Source organism: Lutzomyia longipalpis, chromosome 4 (assembly GCF_024334085.1).
Source record: "Lutzomyia longipalpis isolate SR_M1_2022 chromosome 4, ASM2433408v1".
In the NCBI taxonomy this organism is placed as follows: Eukaryota; Metazoa; Arthropoda; class Insecta; order Diptera; family Psychodidae; genus Lutzomyia; species Lutzomyia longipalpis.
The window spans coordinates 17,170,753-17,187,617 of record NC_074710.1 but is presented as its reverse complement, the minus strand read 5'-3'; the positions used below and the strand labels follow the sequence as shown (position 1 = coordinate 17,187,617).

At 39.3% G+C, this 16,865-nt stretch overlaps 1 protein-coding gene across 4 annotated transcripts in view; it reads left to right on the top strand.

Annotated features, from left to right (window-relative positions):
* Positions 1-14,437: 14,437 nt before the first annotated feature.
* The window catches only part of LOC129795306 (KH domain-containing, RNA-binding, signal transduction-associated protein 2-like), a 19,753-nt gene continuing 17,325 nt past the window's right edge, over positions 14,438-16,865 (top strand). For 2 of the 4 annotated variants that reach the window (XM_055836448.1, XM_055836446.1), the window contains exon 1: positions 14,438-14,804. In XM_055836448.1, the coding sequence (XP_055692423.1) occupies positions 14,588-14,804 (217 nt within the window). In that variant the 5' untranslated portion in view covers positions 14,438-14,587. The remainder of the gene's footprint in view (positions 14,805-16,865) is intronic. The other 2 variants (XM_055836449.1, XM_055836447.1) reach the window with 1 other exon arrangement.

The window sequence follows — 16,865 nt, the reverse complement described above, 5'->3', positions numbered from 1 at the left end:
CTGACGTTTAAAGTTTTTTTTTCCAAGTTTAACAATTCTTTTCTAACGTTTAACGATTCTTCTCAAATATTTGATCATTGTTTAAACATATGAAGCTTCTTTTCTAACGTTTTTACGCTCACATAATCTTATTCTTCTGAAGTAAATACCTCCTAATTTCATCCCTTAAATACAGAGAGATATATAATTGCAAAAAGGGCCAACATGGGTGGGTGGAAAGGGGTTAAAGAGGCAGCAAAAAATGTGACACAGTCGCGCGAGACTTCCCAGAAAGGGAAAAAATGTCAACAGGAAAGAAATTGAAGTTATTTCCTCACACACAGAAGCTTTTTGAAGTTTTTCTTTTACGTGTCTCAACCAACTTGAGGAGCATTTTCCCGCCGCACCCTCCGCGTCTGGAATTGTTTTTTCATCCCCCTTTCCCTCTCGGTGTATTTTTTTCGCCGATGCCTCACATTTTCATGCAACGCTGACGGGTTGACATTAAAAGAAAGTGCTTTCTTGAATTTTTGAGGGATAAAAGGCACCACCATACAATACACACGTGTAGCACGTACAAGCGGGGAGTCATGTAAAGCTTCTGGGGGCTTTTGCCACAGAGATCCCATCTCCCTCCATCCCTCCATCCTGCACACACACATACATTTTATCCTTCTTCTCTGCAGTTTGTACTCTGGTGGGATTGAACTTTCGCCGCAGGAGGGATAAATGCGAGCGCTTTTCCTCGTAGTTTTCTCACGGAAAATGCAAGCTTTCACACGAAATATGATACATTTTTTCCCCTTCGTTCTATATATAATTTAATTGGATCGCTCTTCAAACTAGAAACGTTCCATTTTTGAAATAAAAATGTATATTTTCTCTGTAGATGACAATATGGGGTCCTCCTGGAATTCATTTGATTTTCCCTCAAGACAATTTCTTTTATTTTGTTTAAAGGCTCCAACAGATGGACGAGAAATTCCTCGTGCGGTGCGGTGCGGCGAGGTTTTCGGCCAATCAGAAGCGAGAGATGGCTCACACACTCTCACCGCACCGTGCGAGAACGTTTTTCGGCCAATCCGAAGCGACGATGGGCCACGAAATCCTCGCCGCACCGCACCGCACGAGGAATTTCTCGTCCATCTGTTGGAGCCTTAAAAAAAAGAAATAAATTGAAAGTTTTTAGAAACGAGGTGAATGGGATCGATGGGCAAACATAATTAGGGGTTTGTTTGTAGTCATAAAGATGCTCAGATTAGGAACAAAAAATCTTTAAAAAGTACTCAATTCAAGCCGAAAAAAGTTATTAAATGTTTAGTAAAAAATGTACTGGTAAGCTGACCAAGCTTACGGGAGCTGTGTTTCTTTCAGTGTACCAATTTTGTGAGAGCAAACCTAAACGCGAATTAATTTAAATACGCGCAAAGTCGGGAAAAGTTGAAAAGTCATACCCTAAGAAATGTTTGGAAAGCCATATCTCGAGAACGGATCCATAGATTTTCATAAATTTTTTTTTGTTTGAAAGGTCTTGAAGTCAGCTATAACATATCGAAAAATGAAAAAAATTTATGTCGCCATTTTCGAAAAATTCGAGTTCGAAATTTTCGAAAACTTTGTTTTCGATTTTAGCGCCTCTTGCGGTCATTTCTCGAAGTTGCAATGTTCTAGACATTTGTAGGGTTTCACGAAATTTCTGCAACCCAGGCAATGGCACTGGGCTGGAATTGCCGGTTTCTTGTGGCCCGGTTGCCGTTATCCTTTAGGATCGGCTAGTGTTTTATTTCTGTGCATGCGTGTGTGTTTGTTTTCCGCACGCACTTATGTTTGCCAGATCCTGTCCACCTAACTTGGCTCGCCATTTGACGGCCCGCTTTGTCTGAGGCCTCCCAAGCCGTTTTGTCCCATCCCTTCCCACTTATTAAAGTAATATCACAGTTTGATATCACAGATCGTTTCCTTATCACTGGTCCAAGTTTAAAATCTTATAAAAGGTTTAAATAGGGACAGCACAAATAAGTTAAATAAAATTACCCTTAAAAAGTCAGGGTAAACATTAAACATTAACTCACAGTGCACATTGTATAGACACAGTTGACAAACGATATGAGGGGAGGTGTGGCTACGGAGGAGGGCATTTGGGATTATGGATCCCCTGGCCCAGACCGACCATCGTAGTCCATAAACTGGTGGTAAATCTCTATGGACCTACGGATGGCGGTCATGGAGACTTTATAGGCAAATTTTTTTGTGCCTATTCTGAGCCTGTTCAGGCCCTCTAAAGTCTCCTTCGGAATGGCCCCCCGAGTACCTACTACTATAGGCACTACACGCCCAGAAGTTGCGCCATAGCGCTCTTGGGCTAGGGGGACAAGGGGCTCATATTTTTCACATTTATCCCTTACCCCTTCGGCGAGGCCACCCATATCCTCATGGCGGACAGTTACGTCGACCAAGAGGACCCCTTCCCGGTTCTTTACCACCAGGTCGGGTTTAAGGTAGCCGCCTTCGGGGAGGGAAAATGTTGGCTCTTTGGTGAGCACTGCCCCCGGATCCTTTCTCGTCACTTCCTCGATGACAAGGTCTAGGATCTTGTTGTGACGGTGGATCCTCGTGGCTTTGGTGTGGGTGCACTGACCCATAATGTGACCCAAGGTCTCCGGAAGTGCTCCACAATTTCTGCAAGTCACGTCTGTGTGGCCGAAATACTTCTTGGTTGTGACTTTAGTGGACAGCGTATTGGTGCGAGCCCTTAGTGCTGAGATGTATCGGCATGGTTTGAGCAGTGTTGGCCGATACAGCCATTGATTTGCCTCTTGGGAGTCCAGGAAGGCGTGTACTGCTCTTCCATGAGCTTCGCTTGCTGCCCAATTATCCAATTGCTGCTTTCTTTCACGAGCTTTGTACTCTTCGAGTACCTGCGGAGACTCTATCGGCCATTGCAGCCTGGCGGATTTGGCCACTCTCTCCATTCGTCCAAGGAGTCCGGAGACCAGCGATAGGTGTTTTATAATTGGGTCCTCTGATTGGAGAAATTTGAGGCCTAATTTTAGTGCGGTCGACACTACTAGTGTCTCAAGCCTCGGCACCGCTAGTCCTCCATCTTTATTCCTTGTGTAGAGGAATCCTGTCGTGACTGAGTCAGGCAGATGGAGAATTCTTTTGATTGATACCCTTATAGATCTGTCCAAGAGCCTAATCATCTTTATTGAGGGAGTGATCACGGTTAGCTGGTACAGAAAGTGGGGTATCAAATACCTGCAGATGAGCTGAACCTTTTGATGAGGTTTTAGTGGAAGCCGGCTTGTTCCATCCAGGCTTTTAAGAAGCTCATTCTGCAGGTGTTCGGCACCAATGCCGCTCCAGGGTGAAACTCCAACTCCGAGATAGCGAAGAGAGTCCTCAGGCTCTGCATATGGTACTGGGTGCCCACTCTGTAAACACAAAAGCGGGTTATCTATGTACCATGCACGCTGGTGCGGCACAATGCTGAAGGCTGTGCATTTCGATGGTGATAGCTTCATCCCGAGAGCATGAAGGTATTCCTCGGTGCACTTTAACAGCTGCTCCGCTCCGCGCTTGTTTCTAGCCAGAAGGACGATATCATCAGCGAAGCCTAAGCTGCTGAGTTGACATCCCTCGGTGAAACTAAAGCCCTCGCAACCCTCCAGTCTCTTGAGAAGTGGGTCCAACACAGCATTGAAGACGAAAGGTGAAAGGGGATCGCCCTGTTTCACTCCCCTCTTCAGCTGAATTTCTATCTGTTCTCCCTTATGTGTGATCGTAGTGGCTGCGTCTGCATACGATCCCTCCACGAGTCTAATGAAAGCTTCCGGAAGCCCCATTGTTTGTAGTGCTGGTCTAACTGCCTCATGCGGGACCGTGTCGAACGCTTTAGACACGTCGAGCTGCACGAGTGTTAAACCGTCGGTCTTCCTTGCTACCCACAGAACATCGCGGAGAATTTGGATGTTGTTGAAGCATCCGGGTTCAGACACAAAACCTTTCTGACGTGGGTTAAAGGTTGTACACCTTCGAGCTTTCTTGTCTATTATTCCCCAGAAAAGGCGAGATAATATCGAGCTAATGGTAATTGGTCTATAATTCTCCGCCTTACATGGATCCTTACCATCTTTAAGGATCAGGGTGGTTCTGTTCCGTTTCCATTCTTGGGGAAGCTCGCCTGAGGTCATTACCAAGTTAAACCACCAACGAATCACTTCTTGTTCCACCTCTCCACGAAGGTGGCGTCTCCGTATTCCGTCCAATCCGGGAGCGCTTTTCTCCTTGGTTCGCATTATTTGGGTTTGGATTTCCTCTGCTGTAATGGCGCTCAAGACCTCATTCGCGGATCGCGTAGGGGACGGACAGCCCATGTCCGGGAGATGAACTGCGGGCCTGGAACCCCACAATTCATTGTAGAGACTTTTAATCTCGTTAATCGAGGGAGATCCCCCGACAACCTCATGGGGGGTCTTTCCTTCCCTAACATACTTAGCAAGTAGGCCGGGTTCGTTGTGGAATAGTTCTTGAACTCTCGCATATTCGTATTGTCTTCGAGCACCTCGCCCCCGTCCCCTTCTTGAATGGCGCCCCGACTCCTCGCTGTTGTTCGTTCTGGTCGCCCCTGTTCTGGGTACTGCTGCAATTTTTGCATTAAAGAATTGCTGAGCTTGTATGTTTGCTGCTCTTGCTAAGGCGCTCGCGGACTCACTCGAGTTCCCAACACTAATTAGTGCTAATCTAAGCACCCTAAGCAACTCCTCTGCTCGGGCGAAATGATCCTGTGGAGTCTGTGCTACTGTATCTGTTAGCACTTGCCTGCGCCAAGCTGCCTCAACATTGGGATCGTCCTCCTGAGTAGTCGCCCGTTGCCCTGTTTGCTGGTCCTGATTTGGGTGAACTTCTTCCCCTTGCGATAATCCACTGCTGCGCGAAGCACCATTATCCTCGACCGATACCACGGCTGTAGATAGTGGAGTCGACACCTCGGTTTGGAGTTCCGGACCTTCATCAGCATCCTCAAAAGCTGGTGGGTCGCTGCTTCCAGCAACCCTTGACCATGCCACTTCTCTTCGTCGCTTATATGTTACTTGTTGTCTCTTTTTATTTATTTGCGCATGTGTTCTATTAGGAAGTTCCCCACAGTCAAACATGGCTTTAGCCACATTTCTCACCCCCATGAACCGAACCTCCAATTCCAGCATCTTCTCAACCTCATCCGGGGTCCATCTGTTGTTAGTGGCTTGTTCTACATTCGTTGCAGTTAACGGAGATGCCGTTACTGCTGTATGCCCCGCTGCAGCTGCTCTTATAGCATTTCGAACTGCCGGATGTTTCTTGCTTTGGTGCACACTGAGGCCCTTCTGACTCGCAAAGCGTTTCGAGCAGCTCTCGCATACGAAGGCGAGAGCCTCGATAGTCGAAGGTGATGGGGGTCCACTGCATCTATGCACGTGTTGTAGTGTTTCATTTGCGCTTGAGTTGATCAAGATCGGACTTGTAGAACCCGAGATATGACATGCCAACTTTGGAAGGCTATATCTCGAGAACGGATCCATAGATTTTCTTCATTTTCGGCATGAAGCTAGATAATATGGTCAGCTACAACATATCAAAAAATGAAAAAAATTTATGTCGCCGTTTTCGAGATATTCATCGAAAACTAATCGAAAATTTTGTTTTCGATTTTTGGCCCCCTAGCGGTCACTTTTGAAACTTCTGATGTTCTAGAGAGTTGTAGGGTTTGTTGAGATCTTTCATTTGACCCCGGGTTGATCAAAATCGGTCAAGCCGTTTTCGAGTTATGGTCGATTTTCGATGAAAAATTGTGGCGGCCATATTGACTAAACGGCTTGACCGATTTTCGAAAATGAGGTATCGTTGGAAAGGTCTTGATGGCCCCTACAACATATCAAAATTTCAGCCCTCTAGCTATAATAGCGGCTGAGATATAGTGAAAACAAAATTTTGAGGTTATTCAAAATGGCGGACGGAGGGGTGGGGGGGTGGATTTGACCTCATAATCGGATTTCTTCAGGTCGATATTTAAACTTTGCCGTTTACCGCAAGTCTCTATCTATCACCGTTCTCTTGCAATTTAAGTTTATGATCCGGCCGGACGGCCGGACGGACGGCCGGACGGACGGACGGCCGGCCGGAAAAAAATTTTTTTGGCGCATACGTTTTTTGGAATGTGGGGACCCTAATTCGTGCTCATCCCAAGTTTGAGCCCGATCTGACGACTTTCGATTTTGCTCGGTACACAAAAGCTGTGTCTGAAAGAAACACAGCTAAAATTTTATAAAAAAGAGCTTTTTGCAAAGACAAAAACAATAATTTTATTAATTTTTAAAATTGCCACCCAATTCAAAAAATTCTCCATTTGCAAAAAGATCTCATATTAAGGCACACTAACCCTATCATATGTATTGGATACACTCTGGAATTGTTTGAGAGCTTTCCCCCATTCTTCAATTAACCATCCCTTCCTGGGGCTATGAGCAATATATTTTATATCTGAAATGTTGTCACTCTCTGTGTATGCCTCTCGGGGGTTTTACGGACTAAATACACCCCCCATTTTACCCTCATACACACACATAGAACCACCCTCCTCCCTCGAAAAATGCGCGACTGTATTGAATGAGGAAAAGCTTGGGCAAAAAGGTTTTCGTATTTAGGGACTTTTTCTACTGTTTTTCCCTGGATATTTCCGTAATTCCAGTGTGGGGGTGGGCGGGAAATGCCATCATTATCCTTGGCCACTGTATGCTGCTCCTCTTCCCCCTATCATCACCGCATAAATCAGACCACTGATGCCTGAAGGGATATTTCATTGATAATAAGAAAAGTTTCTGCACGCCATTTTTTGTTGTTTCACAGACATTTTCATATTATTCAAAGACATTTTTGCCACCCGGGTCCATTTTAATTTAGCACACCCTCATTGCCTTTATTCCCCCCACACCATACATCCGTATTATGTCACATTTAAACACTCTCTCTATGTCTTTTTGCTTTTTGTTGGATTTAGGGTTTGCTTTCATTTGGAGGTAGTCAATGGAGGCGCCAGGTTGTGGGAGCTTTCAAGGTTAAATAAATGAGCTTTTTTACAAGTTTGAATTTTCTTTAAATGTAATTCAAAGAGATTATTGAAGGATATAGAATTGAAAGAATAAGAATTATTGAAAACTATTTTAATTTGAGTTAGGTTAGTTATACATGGACAAGGGTTTTTTAAATAAATGAGCTTTTTTTACAAGTTTGGAATGTTTTAAAAATATCATTCAAAGATACTTTTGAGGGATAGTGAATTATAAAGAATAAGAATTGAAAACTATTTTAATTTGAAGTAGGTTAGTTATACATGGACACAGGTTTTTGTTCAATATGAATGAATACTTTACAATTTTGTGCTTTATTTCCTCCATAAATGCATAAAGCATATGCTTTAGTGTCTCAATTAATGTTTTTCAATGTGAAAGAATAAAGAATTTCATATATCTCTCAATATAAAATTAAACAGACATTTTTATCGTCAAGAAATTGAGTAGAGAAAGCTTTGATTGATGAGATTATGATGGAGGCGCCTGGTAGAACATACCCCCAACGAATGAACTTCTGGGAATATTCGGAATATTAAAAGACAAGTAATAGGATTTACTTCTCTTTCAAAGATTACCAAAATATGTAACCAATAAATTGATGCAGAAACTTTTGGGAACAAACATTCTCAATGTCTAAATAATTACATATATATGTATTTTACATAACACGAAGAGACAAGCGGAGATGTTTAAGACGTGAGTGAGTATAAAGTTTTAGCCATGCGGGAATTGAATTGTGGATTAAGGAGCATGAACTTTGTTGAAGATGACTCCCACCCATCACACTGGAAACTACCATGCTGACTATGCTTCACCACCCCCGCATAGCATCAAGAAAGTGCGGCAAAACATTTTATTCGTCTTGCTCGTCGAAAAATCGTGCAGTCGATTTGGTTGAGATAATAACGCTTGATTCTCAACGACATAAGCATGTTGTGGGGTGTAATATTTCATACATACAATACAATGTGAGCAAGATTAATTTGCAAAATGTGTGGCAAAATGTAAATGGAAGCGCTTGTGTGGAAAGAAAACTGCTGCTAACATGTGTTTCTTCTGGTGTTCTCCCGGGAAATTCAAATTGCATCCCCCACCAAGTGAGAAAATAATGACACGCGACAGTTATACATTCCTTCTGGAACAAGAAAATTTTCCATTATAATGAGGGAAATTAGTGAAAGCCTACACTGTGAGGCGAAATGAGTTGGAATAGAGCTTTAAGTTAAATTATGAATTGAGAGAATTTGCTTAAGAAAAAAATTTGTAGGGCCTGATGAAAGGATCTAGAAGAATTCGAATGGTATCGAAAAGTCAAGAAAATTACGTAATTTTTGTTAATTTTATTCTTAATTAGAAGGAATCTTCTCTAGAATCTTTAAAATATGGAAATAAGTAAAAAGAAAACGCCAAAATATCTGCTTATAGCAAATTTAAACATTGAGGTTAGGTAATTAGACTCCCCAAACTATAAATTTAAATATTTTCCGTTAAATCTCCATATTTTTTTCCGAGTGTACTGAAGGTACTGAAAGTCTAAAAGAAAAAAGCATTAATGAGAGTTAAAATGCTGTCTCATGGATTCCTTCTGTGTGAGAATTTATATTTCAATTTCATAGTCTCAACACTTAAAATCATCAGATTCATTATCTCTCCAAGAATGACGGAGACAGACCATTTAGTAGGAGCACAAACTACCACCCCACTTGTATATTTTTTGCATGAGGAAAGGGGTATGTTGTGCACACCACCCCCAACGAGCCACCAACGGGCACACAGCAACACTTGGGGTGAGAATGGCATTTCAACTCGCTTTTCCAACCCTCTCTCACCCCCAAAACAATTGTGTGTTGTGTGGGGTTTTCGCACCACTTTCCACACTCACACAGAGGGGCTCTTGAATGAAAAATTTATGAACAACCTGCCCCCTGGATAAATTTGTACGTGCGAGAGGTCTTCAAGCTAAACAAATTGCATAGAGGACCCAAGAGATGACGGTTTTAGGAACAAACAGGAGATGAGAAGGAAAAAAACGTTTTATTGCTCGATTTGAATTTTGGAAGACCTCCTGGGGATTTGGAGTGTTTAGGTGGTTAGCAGGTAGCCCCCTTGGGCACGTTCCACCACTTTATACATTGCGGAGGTGGTGTCGCGACGTTCGCTCTCACGGAATAATTTCAATCTTTCAGTCCACACCGTCTAATTAGTTCAGAAATATGACGCTCACATTTAGATAAAGTACCTGCGCGTTTTTTTTTCTTCTTGTTCACCTCCACTCACTACTTCAGGGCAGAGATGATGAATTTCAACAAAGGCAAAAAGAGAGGAAAAAAAACAGAAAATCCTCAATTTCAACCCCAAAAAAGGGGGAGGATGGATGAGCTGAGGCATTCCCCAAAATGCACCTCCTGGTGTGAACTATTAAGTTGTTGGAAAATATTCCATGAGAGAGAGGATTAAGTGGTCAACCCCACTCTACACACACATAAACTCCCCCAGGGTGTGGGGGTGGATTTGCTAATCGGGGAGATGGTTATGTGGCATGTGATGTGTTTGAATGGGGATTTTAGCTATTTCAGCAAACTTAAATGCGATCCTCACATCCCCACCATATGCTCCATGTGGTTTCCACCAGCACCCCCACCCCCCCTTAGAGCTATAGTGCTCAATAGAATGGTAGTTAACCTATTTTTGCCAAAAAAAAAACGAACTATTTTCATTTTCCCCAAAGAAGGGGAGTTTATCTGGATGAAAAAAATATTCAGATATATTCGGAATATTTGGCAAATATCCGGATATATTTGTAACGTTCTAAACATTTTGTAAAGAATCATTAATTGATAAATATTTGAGAAAAGGAAGAGAATAGAATTTGTTCAAATTCCTCAATACATATCCATTCCATATTTGCTTGAAAATGTAAAGAGTGACGTCATTTGTATATTTTTTGTCACCCGCAATGCATGAAGCATTTACGCTAATGTTTCGTTGAAGACAAATGGATGAAATTATAGTTTTTTTCTCTCTAAATTTCATCAATAATTGATAAATTCATAAATATTCGCAATATTTAAAAAAAAATGTATAAGTATTCTCCAGAGAATTGCCCCTTGCTTCCCTCTTTTGATATCTAAATGGAGAGGAAAATCTCTGGACCAACTACATCGTCTGCCACCAAAGCTTTATCCTTCAAATTTGCAACGAAAGTTTCCTAATTCCCATTTTATTGCTTCACACACAGTGCAAAGCAGAGCGATGAGCAATTTGAGAGTTCTGCAGCTTATGTATCATGTATTAAATAGGATTCCAGAGTCCGAAACACCTTCTTTCTGTTCTCACACTGTTAATGGATTTTTTTGACGTCAGTAAAACGTTTTTTTCTATTCACTTAGAATACTTATAAATTAAATATATTGTGCATAACGTCCTTTATAACCTTTTTTACATAAGTTCCTGTGCTAACATTTTCTTATTAGCTGTGATTCTTTCGAAGAAAAGAATAGCACAGCTTCTGTGTCCACTCTAAAACTCAAGGTCGTCGGATCGGGCTCAAACTTGGTATGAGCACGAATTAGGGTCCCCACATTTCAAAAAACGTATGCGCCGAAAAACTTTTCCGGCCGTCCGTCCGTCCGTCCGTCCGTCCGGCCGGCCGTAGTTTGGAGCTCAATTACAAGAGAACGGTAATAGATAGAGACTTGCGGTCAACGGCAAAGTTCAATTATCGACTGGAAGTCGTCCAACTATGATATCAAATTCACCCCCCCTCCCCTGCATCCGCCATTTTGAATTTTTTTCAATTTTGTTTTTGCTATATCTCAGCCTCTATTATAGCTAGAGGTCTGAAATTTTAATATGTTGTAGGGGCCTTTAAGACCTTTTCAACAATACCCCATTTCCAAAAATCGGACAAGCGGTTTAGCAAATATAGAGTTTTATAGAAAGTCGGCCATAACTCCTGAACCGCTTGACCGATTTGAACCAAACCGGTTTTGAATGAAAGATCTCAAGAAGGTCTACAATTATGTATACATAGGAAGTTTCAAAAGTTACCGCTAGAGGGCCTACAATCAAAAACAAAATTTTCGATGAGTTTTCGACCAGTTTTCGATTAATATCTCAAAAACTGGACGATAGATTTCGATTAAATTTTAGTATGTTGTAGGTGATAGACACACCTTTTAACCAAAAAAAAATAAAAAAAAATTATGTCGCGGTTTCTGAGATATAGACCAAAACAGGTTTCCATATGTACCGATTGTTGTAATATTGCCTTATATCGGCTTAACGGTACTAGATAGAGGATTTTTGATTGAAGTTTCAATAGGTATAGTGGGCATGACCTATCAGATTTTACTAATTTCAAAATTCAAAATGGCCGCCTTCTGCCATTTTGTTACATCAACAATTACTTTCACCTATATTCACATATCTTTTAAATAAACTATTAGGCGCCCCGCGAAGCGGGGCGCCTTTTATATACATAAAAAATATATAAACATATAAAAATATATAAAAATATAAATATTGTACATATGTATATCAGTACAATGATGGTCCAGCAGAAAAGGGAATGTACTGGTAAGTTTCACTTACGGGCTGTGATTCTTTCTTCAGATGAAAGTCCAAGTGTAGTTAAGTACAATGATGGTCCAACAGAGTAAAGGGAATGTACTGGTAAGTTTCACTTACGGGCTGTGATTCTTCCTTCAGATGACAGTCCAAGTGTGGTGAAAATTGAGATGGATAAATTTTTAGGAATGGCTTTCTCACGCATCGAATCACAGCCAACGCGTGTAAATTCTGGGGAAAGGCTTACTCATGCGCGTTGGCTGTGATTCGTTGCGTGAGAAAGCCATTCCTAAAAATTTATCCATCTCAATTTTCACCACACTTGGACTGTCATCTGAAGGAAGAATCACAGCCCGTAAGTGAAACTTACCAGTACATTCCCTTTACTCTGTTGGACCATCATTGTACTTAACTACACTTGGACTTTCATCTGAAGAAAGAATCACAGCCCGTAAGTGAAACTTACCAGTACATTCCCTTTTCTGCTGGACCATCATTGTACTGATATACATATGTACAATATTTATATTTTTATATATTTTTATATGTTTATATATTTTTTTTTATTTTACAATATTGTGCTTCTTTAATGTAATTTTTAAGTGAAGCATAAGCATGAAGAATGCGTTAAAAAATAATTTCAGAAATTAATAGCGTAATGAAGCATATGCACTATGCAGACAGTCGTCAAGAAGATAAAACTCCATGTAATACTATCCTAAGTCAATTTTAAACTGCATATTTGGAGTAAAGATTCAAATTTTCCAGTAAAAGTCGAATATTTTTTTTGTTAAATCCTTGTGAATGCAGAATGCGGGAAAGGAAGTAGGTGGGGGATGGAGTGGAGTCAACACATGGAGAGAGCAAATGTTATAAAAGATTAGCAACATTGATTGTCACTCTACGAGATCCCATTGTGCATAGAAATCAAGGGAGAGGAGTCGTGCGTAGATGGAAGTTGCCTGGGTTATAAATCCTCTTAAGATTGGGGATATGTGGTCGGGGCTGTGTGTTTGTCTTTCTCGATGCAAGATAAACGCCCGAATATTAAATTTTCACGAGTAAATAACTCACAAGCAGAGAGAAAGAATTCTTAACCATTTCCTTTCTCAATCTCAGAAGTAAACGGAGCTGTGATTCATGAAGTCGCGATTGAATCAAAATTCTTTCTCAAACTCTTCGTTTTCTTTCAATTTTCCAACATACATATTGGTTTGGATTTTTTTCTCCATTCTTTCTTTCCTTCTTTATCAGTTCTATGTGGTGGTTTTTGAAAAAGTTTTGTATTCTTTGTATAAAAGGAATTTTAAATCACAAAAGTCAATTTGAAGAAAGAATAAAATTGAATTGAACTTGATTTATTGTCCCCCAAGAAAAATACTTACGTAGAAAAAAAGATTGATTTTCTTACATTTTATTTCATTTTCAATGCAATCCATGGACGTTAATTAATTAGTCTTTTAATGCATTTCCGATCTTGAAAGAATTTATATTATATTGTTCATTTAAGGTAGCAATGGTCTTAAATATTTCAACGTAACTATTTCTCACTTTTCACAGTTGCAGCATTTTAATTGAACCCGACAGCGAGCAACAACAGGAATAACTTGGAAATGCATTACCACCAGGCACCTCCATCGACTCAAATCGTTGATTACAGTGAAAGTTACTTAACAATAAAGGCACAGTCCCAGTTTTGTTTTCCTCTTCTTTCTCTTTTGCATTTTCTTTACTTCTTGTTTTTGTAGAATTTCTGTTGGTAGAGAAAATCTTTTTAATTTTATATATCATTCTATATTTTTGCAAACTGATTTAAAAGTTTCAATAATTTGCTTGAAAAGGCAAATTCAAATAAGTCAAACACCCGCGTATGTAAACAAAGTGGACACCACAGAGTCGCCATTTTGTTTTATCAGGTTTCAAATCGTTTAAGCAGATTTCCTAAAAGATTCAGATCATTTCCCCCGATCAATTCTTTCTAAACAAGCCTAATTAAATCAATTATAAAAAAAGAAAAAAAACAGCTAAACCTTCAAGTTGTCCACTTTGTCACGTTCTGCAAATATTTTCGTAATTTATCTTCTGAAAAAAAATTCCCTCAAAAATGGATTCGTCGTCGTTTGAGGGAAATTTAGTTGCAAGACGCAAGCATCATTAATTTTCTCACTAAATTAAAGCCAGCACCGCCACCACAAAACTAATCCTCGAAGGTGCTGAAGAGGCAAAGAAATTTATTGCTAAATATTGAGCACCTTCGATACGGGGGGTGATTACTTTTTATTAAATGCCCACACTGTGAGACATAATAAATGAAGCAACTGATGTGCCCTATCGTAGAAGAGAGATTAATGAACCATTTTTTACCGTCATCCATCCGGGAGGTGGAGTGGTGGTCATGTTTACCACCCACAAACCCCCCCAAAACGTTCCATTCTCAACGATCCCCCAAACATAATTCTTCCCAACGGTTTCTTTTTGAATTTTTTGTATAGAATTTTCCCAGCAAAAAGGGTTTCTCAACAGAAAAATCATAAATTTTAAGAAAAAGCAGTCATTTCTTACGCAAAAACAATAAAAAAATACTTTTCAATTATTTTTTAATCTGATTTAATTCTAATTTAAACACTAATTCAATAAATTCATATTACAATACAAAATTCAAGAAAATTTAATATTTTCATCCCTTAAGCATTGCTTCTTTGATTGATCAACCCCTATTGTGTGTGGTGAGTAAAACATAATGTTTCATCTTCAAGCAATGAAACATAAATTCCCTCTTCTATTCGAATAGGAAACTGCGCATGTGTAGGTGAGCTGTTTGTATGTGTGTGTGAAGTGTTGTTTTTCTTGGAGCTGTCTGTTTTTCTTTCAATTTTCTGTGCAAAATTCCACAATATTCCAGGAAAAGTTGCAGATTTTCTCGCGTGAAAATGACTGAGGCTTTTGAGGGAAATGGTGACTACCCAAATTACGGCGATGGATCGAGTGATTTCAAGAGATCAAAGCGTGGACAGGATGTGAGTGCGGATGAGGACACGGAAGAGAAGGTTCCGAATGAGAAAGCCGCTGAATACATCCGGGAATTGCTGAATGAGAGAGTGCAGATTGACCGGAAGTACCCAATATCTGACCGTCTACTTGAGCAAGGTAAGAAATCCCATTAATTTCTTAAGAAATGTACAACAATTTGGATCCGGAAGGTCGCATAAACGCAGCCGGCAATCAAGACATTACATATTTGCTTATTTTATACATGAATTTCCCATAATTCCTACACTTGTAGCGCCTAAAGTCCTTTTTAAAGATGTTCCTTAATTTTACCAAGCACCTAATTCAATTACGGATTAATTTTTAAGTAATAAACTGAAGAATAATCATAAAAATTTAATTGAAAACAAACTTTTCAAACTTAACCTCACATTCAAATGAATCCAAAGATTTATTCGGCTGTGAAAAATGTCAGAAATACTCCAGAAAATCTAAAATATATTCCGGAGTACAGAAGATGAATTCTGAAACACTAAAAAATGTTACGGAACAAGGGAAACAGGTCATATAAATCAGAATCTTCGGAAGAATACGCAAATTAAGTAATTAGGAAAAAATTTAGACTTCAGAATAAATAAAAAGTAATGACAAATATTTTGTTTAATTTTTTTCCTAAATATCCTTCATGCAATTCCAAATTCAAATTATTTTCTTTTTTGCACCTGTTTTGAATAATCCTTTTCTACTGTTCCGAATTTTTTTCCTGATATATGGAATATCTGTGATGTTTTCCGGAATAGCTTTTCCGTATTCCGGAATAGATTTTATGTATTCCGGAATAGCTTTTCAAAATTCCAGAATAACTTTTCTGTTATCCAAAATAGTCTTTCTGTATTCCGGAATAGCATTTAAGTACTCCAGAAGACCTTTTCTATGAAATTACACTAAATATTTACAGAATACTGGGTTAATATTGAGAATATCGAACTAGAAAAGTATTAGAAGAATTTAGCGACCATTTTTTTCAAGAATAAAGAGCACCATAGATAAAAGAATAAATCCTCTATTTACTCCTTTAAATTTTAAGCTCCTCTTCCACTCTACTGAATATTATTACTTGATACGATGAGAGGATGGAAGAGAATACAAAATGCAGAGATGAAATTTTTTACGTTTGAAAAAATATAAATCCCATAAGTCACTTTTCGCGAATTCCCACCCTCACAAATAGCTGGGAATTTTCATGGGAAAAATTCATTGTGATGGGAAAAAGAGACATAATATATTAAATAACTTTCACAAAATATTTTCTCAAAAATAAATGTAAAATTTTCTCCTAAAAATTCATCGTATACAGTGGACGAAATTTAGATAGGTCCGGCCTATTATTGCTTGATTTTGGTCAGATGATTGGGAAACCTAATCCAAAATCAACCAAAAAGTATAGCCTACATCCTTTTACAATAGAATATGTTCAAATTATCCACAGGATTTTGATCCTGGGGAAGTTTTGGGCAAAAATCTGAAAAATGGCCCAAAATGAAGCGAAGTTCAAATAGGTCCATTTGAGTTTTTAAAGCCAATAATGCTTCTTTTCTAATTTTTTCAACGCAGTCCCCTAGGGGAACACAATATTGACCGATTTGAGTGATAATTTGGCCAAGGGACCCCAAACCGTAGCCCCAGGATCCCCCTGAAAACCCCTCGATACACCTCCGGAGGATTTCTTTGATAACTCATAGGAAAAAAATTTTTTTGAAACCAAATTTTTTGCAAATCGATAGAATATCATCCCTACAATGATATCCTTTGCAAATTAAAATTTCCTGGAAAAATTTCTTTAACAAAATAATTCACTAACTATTTCAAGTGGAGGGTCAAAGTACGCCCTGTTTTACTTTATACCCATTTTCCTAATAAAATTCGATTTTTTTGGCAATTTTTCGATCTCGCCCGTAATTATCATTAGTTTTGCTATGAAACTGCAAATAAAAATTATAGCGTTAATTACGCAAAATTTTCAATAGACTTGCATTGAAAATGCGACATGAAAGCGCCGCTTTGCAAATTTTCTCAGTGTGACGCCCAATTTGGCACGCACGAATGTTTTGAGAAAGAGACAGATGTATGAGATGGGTATAGTTTTTGATCCTTTGCGAATTTGGATCAAAAATTATGCCAAAAAATATGAATTATTGGATGAATGCTCGCCATAACTTT